At 49.9% G+C, this 8,549-nt stretch overlaps 1 protein-coding gene across 1 annotated transcript; it reads right to left on the reverse strand.

The window, feature by feature from the left end:
* Nucleotides 1-4,316: 4,316 nt before the first annotated feature.
* ELOVL3 (ELOVL fatty acid elongase 3) lies at nt 4,317-8,300 on the reverse strand. Its single transcript, XM_059477657.1, has 4 exons — nt 8,197-8,300; nt 7,367-7,498; nt 6,002-6,153; nt 4,317-5,403 (listed from the first exon to the last, which is right to left on the reverse strand). The coding sequence occupies exons 1-4, from the start codon at nt 8,298-8,300 to the stop codon at nt 4,982-4,984; spliced, it is 810 nt and encodes a 269-aa protein (XP_059333640.1). The 3' UTR covers nt 4,317-4,981.
* Nucleotides 8,301-8,549: the final 249 nt, after the last annotated feature.

Genomic DNA, 8,549 nt, shown 5'->3' on the forward strand with positions numbered 1-8,549 from the left:
GCTTCTGCTTGTGTGGTTATTGAAAGCACAAACCTGCTTGATTCTGAAGATTCTAAAATCAAGTGCCAGCAGCCCAGGTAAAGGTAAGCATCCTTAGAAGCACCAGCACAAGGCAGTCCGAGTTAGAACAGGGGCTGAAGTTTGGAAGAGTAGTTCATGTTCCTCACTTAAATATCAAACACCTGGCTTCTCAGAACAACAAAAGGCCACACACACAGTAGGAAGAGGAAAACAAGTCCGCTCTGTGTTCCCTGTCTGCATGCACCCAGTGCAGCAGGAAGGTTGAGCCCCTTCTGGCTCAGGCTTCCCCACTGTGCTGGACGGGGCCAGTGCCTTTGGGCTCCCACAGCCCAGGGCAGGAGAATTCCCCCCCAGGCTCTCTGGCTCCAAGCAGTGGTCCCCAGGGCAGCTGCCAGGTGCAGCAACTTGCCCTGCTCAGCTTCTGTTGGGAAGGCTGTAAAACAGAGGTGGCCCTCCTGAGCTCTACAGGCACCTGGAAAAGCTGCTGCTTCAGCCAATGCAGAGAGAGGCAGCAGATCCCTCCGAGGGCCCAAGGAAGCTCCACATACAGCAGGGGAGCAGGACATCTCTACCCAGTGCAATCACCTTTCCCTTTATCAAGCACAAGCTCCAAGGAAAAGCACAACTTCAATACTTTATTTTCCTCTTTAGATAGAAAAAAACAGCCCTAAAATACCTTCACAACAAACTGTCCTACCAGGAAGAATAGGACAGGCAAATCTGACATAATCCATGTTCTGCAATGTCGTCAGCATGCAGAGAGAAAGCAAGTTCTTTGCTAAGAATGGATCCTCACTAGGACACTGTAAGAGGTCTCACAAACCAAGCTCCTAAATGGCTCAGCTTTTGCCAAAGCCTCTTCCACAGTTCAGTTGCTTCTGAAGGTATTTGTGAGCAGATGCTGAAAGCAGTCACAAGTGTCAGCTCACCCTCACTGTAACAGAGTATTCTTTGCTCTGAGCTAATCCAAAATCTGGGGGCCAAGATATCCTGCACTGAAAGGGCTACCAGTGGAAAGGGTTCAAAGATCAAGTGTAAACATATAAAAAATAAACACAGTACATGTGGCCAGTGGCTCTGCAGCCTGGCTAGTTGGCTCAGGTTTTTCCTTCCCATGACAATTTGCTGTATGGAGAAGATGGTGGGGTCTGTTTCTGCAGTCAGAGGTATTGCACCATGTAGGATCCAGACCAGATGGCAAACCACACACCAGCTCTGAGCTGAGAGCACTTTGTTCAATGGTACCTAACAACTGACACAACCTTAAGGTTTTCCCATGGGAAAACCTTAAAAACTACAGAAAACAGCAAATAACTAAGTGAGCAAAGTGGCAGCAGAGCGCTCTGGGAGATGTCTCCTATCTGACAAATGCCACCTGCCTTCCTGGTTCAGCTAAGCCAGTTCAGCCTCTCACATTCAGCTTCCTCCCCATGGGGCCAGAACTCAGACATCATGCTCTCTGGTCCAGCACAAACACAGCAGGTGCTCTACAGACTTCTCTCTCCCCAGTACCTCCCCAGATGTATCCTGTTGATACTGCAACCCCAAGCACACGATCTTTAGCAGGTTCCCACTTATTCTGGAGACCTGTTAGGCAAATAACTCTGTCGTTGGATACTTCCCAATCTGCAAATTTAGCAAGTGCACATTCTCCTCTATCACCCAGATCATTAAAGGAAGTGCTGAGCAAAAAAAGACCCGCAACAGATGTTCCTGAATTTCACTCAACAGACCCCTTCCTTTTCAACAGTGAACTGTAGATAACTCTCTGGGTATGATTACCCAGTGGGTTTGGTACCTACCCAAATCCCATCTAGATCATCCTTAAAAGCCACTTGACTGGCAGCTAAAGCTCTCCTTCACTATGCCCTTACCCTGTCAGAGAGGAAAACTGAATTATTTTTACCAGATTCTGTTCTTGATGTGCCCACAAAACTCCTGTCCACATCTCCACTGTTTACACATAGTGACATTATTTGATCCAGCTTTTTGCTCATTTGTTTAGGTTTTTGTTTTTTGTTTTGGTTTGTTTGTTTGTTTGTTTGGGTTGTTTTCATTTGCTTTGGTTTTGTGGTTTTGTTGTTGTTGTGGGTGTTTGTTTGTTTGGTTTGGTTTTTTGTGGGGTTTTTTAATGTTTTTTGAGGGGGGATTTAACGGCGAGCAGTTCCTGGCTTTTGGCCCCAGTCCCCATTTTGAAGAGGGGGAAATTCCGTGGGAATTCTCACAGACAACAATGACTAATTCTGGGATAGCTTTGTGCGAGATTCACCACACCGAGAGGGTCTGAAAATATCCCGTTTGCCTAAATACCGTCTTCCTTGCACTTCTCTTACTCAAGGCCAGATTTTAGCGCCCATCACCAGCACGGCCCGTGCTCCCCGCTCCGCTGCTGCTGTCTGAGGGCTCACACAGCGCGCACCGACGCCGGGTGTCCTCAGCAGCAGCCGCCGGTTCTTCCTCTCAGCCCAGGAGCAGCGCGGCACCGTCCGCGGTTCGCGTCCCGCTCGCGCAGCGGAGGATGTTCCCGCTCCTCCCGCTTGGTGCGTGCTGCCAACAGAGCCCCGGAGCGCGGGGCGGCCGCGCACCTCCGACCGCTGCTGTGCGTGTGAGCCTAGGCTCCGATCGCTCCACAGCCGTGAGGGGCGGCTCTAATCTCGGTCCCAGCCTCGTTCGGGGCCCGCTGCCGTCGCGGTGCGGGCCCGGCCCGACCCGGCCGGCAGCGCCCTCAGCGCGGACGGCGGCGCCGCCTAGCGGCGGGTTGCAGGGCGGGCTGCGCTCCCGCCCTCGGGACCGAGAGAGGCCCCGGGGAACCGCCTCAGCGCCGTGACACCGAGAGAGGCCCCGGGGAATCGCCTCAGCACCGTGACACCGAGAGAGGCCCCGGGGAACCTCCTCAGCGCCGTGACACCGACACAGCCTTCAGGGAACCTCCTCAGCGCCGTGACACCGACACAGCCTCCGGGGTAAAGCCGCGCGCTCGCTCCCGCCCACTCCCCAGCCCGGCTTCGGCTCCAGGGCGACCTCATCACTCTCTTCAACTGCCTGAAGGGAGGTTACAGTGAAGACTGGGGGCTGGTCTCTTCTGCTCTGCCTACAGAGAGGACAAGAGAAAATGGCCTAGAGCTGGGACAGGGGAGAGTCAGATTAGATAGTAGAAGGGTTTTCACTGTTAAGGTGGTCAGGCATTGGAATAAGTTGCCCAGGAATGTGGTGGAGTCACCAACCCAGAGGTGTTTAAGAGGCATCAGGATCTGGTGATATGATATAGTGGTTTAGGGGTTACAGTGGTAGTGCTGGGTGGATGGTTGGACTTGAAGTTCTTAAAGGTCTCTTCCAACCTTGATGATTCTGTCATTCTTTGCGTTGGCACAGATGCTGGACAGAGCTGAGGGAGCATGCCTTGGGCAGCTGTAGAAGTTAGGAGAGCTGGCAGTTTCCTCACCAGGACCACAGCAGTTACCTAAAGTGCCCCAAACAGCACTCTGCAGGAGAGAGACCACCCCATTACTCCCATATGTTCACCATCCCCTCCCTAAACTGCAGAAGCCAGTTTATTCCTATTCCCCAACCCTTTAGCTGACTGCTCCTGCCTTTCCCACAGCGGGGGAAGGTGCTGTTACACCACTACCCAACATGCTGCCAAATCCAGAGAAGGAGCCCTTGTCAGGGAAGGCTGGACAGGGCTGTTGCCACCTCCCAGCATTGAAAGTGCAGCCCACTGCCATGTAGCAACTTTCCAGTCCACTGCCTTGAGAGGCCAAAACTCACTCACCAGTAGGAGCCAACACCCACCCAGAGGCTCGGACCCTTGGACTCAGGCTCTGAGGCACATCTTGGCTTTATGAAGCACAGTGACATGCTCATTTCAGATGGTAAAACAACAGCCTGATTTTTTTATCATCTCTCTCTCATTTCTAGCTCCCTGGTGGTGAGCAAAGGCGCTCAGGCAGCATGACCAGCTGATGACTCCAGAAGGGGTAAGCACAGAGGGACAGCCTGCTGGACACATCACTAACCCTCAGGAAGACGCAGTATCAAGATAGAGAAAGCAGCATTCCTCTCACAGTTCTGTATGAAGGTCAGGTATGAAAAAGGCATCAAAGAAATCAATCAATCCATACATGACAGTATTTATTAGTTGTTTCAACACATCACCAAGTGGCAGATGCACCCAGAGATGAATTGACCCTTCTGTTCCCAGCCCATGAGACTGGCCATGGGCTGGGACCATGGGCAATGCTTGACTACTGCAGGACCGACCTGGACCCTGCTCATCTTTTAGGGTTTGAGGCAGTAGCTAGTCAAGTCAAATTTATGGGTTAATATTGTACAAGAGGCACACCACAGGTAACAGCCATTAAAGTTCATGGGATTCAGTTCCTTGCATCACAGAGGAGAAGAGAGAGCCCAGATAGATCCTTTCTCTACATAACCGTAAAAAATCAGCAGTTTTCCATTTCACCAGCAATCTATTCGAGCTTCCCTGCAGAGTAGCAGCAAGTTTGGGCTCTGTTCTTCCCCAAAACTGGAGACCACAGAGAGGGCAGTGCTGCTTTGAGAGGAGTTTCCCTACCTTTTTTCCAAGGAGTGTCTTGGTGCATGCAGGATTCTATCAGTTCCCCAGAAAGGAAGTGAGGCACAAGGCAAACCCAAGTGATGCAAAGAAGGAAAAGCAGAACCTCAACCCTGAGATTTCCAGACCCCAGCCTCTTCCCCTTTCTCCTGTTACCAGCCTGCCACGACCTGCACCTCACTCTGGCATGCCACCCACTGCAAGGCAGATACACCAAAGGCCAATGTGCAAGTTACTCTGAAGGCTGTTACCCACGGTGATCTCTTCCTAAACCCCATCACACCCATCCCATCAGGCACTTAGGCTCCAGACAGAAGCAAAACGTTTCCCCTTTTTCTCTCCCTCTCTCTCCACTTCCATCCCGATCTCTTCTTCCATCCCTTGGTTTCAATTCCGCTTTGATTTCTGGGTGTTACTCAGGTAAGTTTTCACAAAGAAGTTGGAGAAGAGGACCAATAAACTGGTATAGAAGCCCGATGAAATGAGAAGCAGTGGCCAGGTATACTGACAGAGCTTATCATCCTTCCAGAAAAAGATAAAGATGTTCATTATTACATATCCAGTAATCTGCACAATCTGTGAAGTGGTAATTAGCATGGTGATGGAGCTAGGTACCCGGATGCCCATGGCTGCCACACTGTAGTACAAATACATCACAACATGGATACTGAGGTTTAGGGCTGTGCTCCATCCTGCCCCAGCTACCATCATCTTATAGCCATACCAGGATAAGATCATTGTGGCAATGTGGTGGTACCAGTGCAGGAAGATGAGCTTCTTTTTCCGGAGAACAATGAACAGGGTGTCACCTGGGGTTGGGGAACAGGTATATCATTAGTCAGGTGAAAGCACAGCAGTTGCACAAGTTTTCACATGAAACAGACCAAGCAAGCTTCAATGCTGAAGCCATTATGTGGTTTGATCCCACCAAAGCCTAGGTTCCCATTGATATAATCTGTATTGAAGAGGACCATTTAGGCATTCTATCTTCTGGCATGTTTGGAATATAAGAACCCCTTGCCCCAGGCTTGCTTTCCCAGATCTACCTGCACTTCATTTCCAACTGGCTCTTCTTTACTTCTTTTATTAAAGCTGTGGGGAAAGCCCAGCCCTCCCTGCCTGTCTGCTGCCCCCTTGCCATGGCTGTTCCAGTGCAGAATTGCCTAGTCCAGGCACTGGCCTGGGGATCAGACTCAAACAGTAACATCAGGCTGCAGCCCCCTGGAGAGCAAGCATATCATCCCAGTCGAACAATAGGGAGCAAGAACACGAGTGACACATGCAAGGCTAAGCAACAAGCAACCCTTTTCTCCACGTAACATTTGGACAGAGACCTGTAAAAGAAAATCTGCTTGTAAAAGCAAAGCAATTATAAAAACACAGGATAAGGAGAAGTTTCAAACTCACCCATTTCAACAAATTTGCTCAGACCAAATAGATATATCCAAAGCTTGGAAACAGGATGGACATAAAAAGATTGACTACACACTGATTGCTTAAATCCCTTGGTAAGGACAAGGAAGGCCAACTGCTTCCAGACGCGACAGGCTGCAACGAGACTGCAAGAAAACCAGAGGAGAGCTGAACACTGTGCCCAGGGCCTCAACATAGCCTCTGACAGCTCTGCACCCATGAATATTTAGTTGACTCCATCTTGATGCTCAGGGCAATCTCAGAGACATTTAAACAAACCTTTGCCTTCTTAGACTTCCTAACAAGTTTTAGCCAGGATTTAAAACCTATTCCTGCAAGACAAAGCAGCACGATAGAGTGCTCCCCTCAGGGAAACACCCCCTACTTCCACCGCTTGAAGAGGCACTTGAGCAAAAGTTGCCCCACTGATGAGAAATGGAGGGCAATTTTCCTGATGTCCTGCCTTTTGACATGGGCCCAGAGGACAGGGAGCATTTATAACCTCCTGTGGCAGGCAACTCCTACAGCTTATGAGAAGAAATACCACTTTTTCCTTGTTATCAGCCTGTTTCATTAGCACAAGTTTGTCTCTGAACAGAGCATGAACAGCTATCCCCTGACCTCCCCTCTTCCACAACTTGTGCTTTTACATACCACTGCTAAACTATGCCCTGACAGAGGACAACCAATGTCCCTTTGACCTTGTCAAAGCCAATTGGAGTTACAGAGGCAGTAGTCGAGTTTTTCTCTGTCCCACCAAACAGAGAGAAAAAGTTGTGCAGATGAGAGGAATTTTCTAAGAATGACATATGCTAGTTTGAATACAGGGCACAGGCTGAAACATTTTCATGGCTACTGCAGGAAACCTATTCAATAAGACAGGACAGTTTGAAAACACATTTTAGTTTAATCTTTTGTGCTTCTGTGAGTGCAGCAGAATTTTCTCCACCTCTTACACAACAGTATTAAAGAAATGGGGTAGTGGGGGGGGGGTGGTGGGTAGGGGAAGAGAAAGAAATCTAAATTTTAAAGAGAAATAGACCTCAAATCAAACTTGCAATTGGCAAGCACCCTTTGAATGAGGGAAGATGTCTGCTCTTGCAGGCTTCACATTCAAATCTACCCACTAATGATTTTCAAGTACTCTTCCCAGAGATCCTTTTGCAACTCATTCTTGCTGGAGTATTTCTGGTGAGAAATAAATGACTTGTATAAGCAGGTCACTCCCCTAGTTAGAAAGTGCCTTCAAGAGGAAAAATTTTATGTAGCCTAGTGTTGTAGTGGATAACCAGAACTTTCCATCAATCCAGTTCTGAGGAAGGGTCTACAGCTGTCTCCAGATTTAACAAAGGCTCTTACCTGAACAAAGCCAGACTGAAGGACCACAGGATCAGTGGTCCACGCAGTTTGAAGGGCCTCCGCTCCTTCATGAAATGTTGGATTCCAAAGATCAGGATCAAATAAATAACAGAAATAGTTAAAGACTTTTGCCTGCAAGTAGAGAAGAGGGAACAGTCAGGAAAAGACCCAAACTGACCTATTTTTAGCCAGACTTCTGTAGCCCTGGTAAAGTACTCGCACACTCACAAGAAACAAAAGATCTCCCATTCTCATGTTAAAGTTGGGTTTGGTCACAAGAAAGCCTGCCCTGACAGTAAGCAAGCAAGAACCCTAGGGACTGCACAAAATAAAGTGAACTGCTACACCATGGAGATTTCCACAGGACCTTGGTGGGATGAGGCAGGTTCCGGTAGCCTGTGAGCAGGATGCAAAGCAAACACATCAATGCATCTTATCCCTTTACACGTGAGACTGTACAGGCAGTTTCATGTAAGCTGGAGCCTCAAGTGCCTTGTGTTATATCCCACACATTCCAAGGCTTTAGTGCAGCATGGCAGGGCTGAGTACCCTGTTTGCCAGCGCAAGGGCTGCAGCGGCCATCCGTGGGTGCTTTTTGCCCTCTTGCACATCACCATCTCCCTACAAGCTGCAGCCCCACCTGCACCACTATTTGCTCTGCCACATCAACTGCTGCACCCCATCCTCCACAGCCTCAGGTAAGCAACCAGAGACCCCCCATCTTCTCCTCCTCGGAAATGAAGATCCTCACACTTGCTCTGCTAAAAGCAGCAGGAGCCGATTGGGCTACCCAGGGTCTGGAATGCACCAGGTCAGCAACCTCCTCTCACCAGTTCTCCTCCATCCATTTCCTGGCTGCCCGGTGATTAAAGTTCTTCTCGAAGTCATACTCCCCCAGAGGCTGCAGCTCCGACGGGTCAACGTTCGCTTCCATAGTCAGCATCCCCGGGAGGGACCCGAAACGAGGCACTCCCGCACGCCTCACGGTGGATATAGTCCCGGGAACGCGCTCCGCCCCAACATCACACCGCGGCGGGAGGCGGGACCGGCAGCCTCCCGCTCCTTGTGGTGGGTAAGGAGGAGGAGGCTCTGGTCACCCAGTCAGGCTGAGCGGGAGGTCCTGCCGTTCCCCATCCAGCCCAGCTCATCCCTCAGCAGATGGGCAAGGTGATTCCAACATTGT

Source organism: Ammospiza nelsoni, chromosome 8 (genome assembly GCF_027579445.1).
Source record: "Ammospiza nelsoni isolate bAmmNel1 chromosome 8, bAmmNel1.pri, whole genome shotgun sequence".
Taxonomy (NCBI): domain Eukaryota; kingdom Metazoa; phylum Chordata; class Aves; order Passeriformes; family Passerellidae; genus Ammospiza; species Ammospiza nelsoni.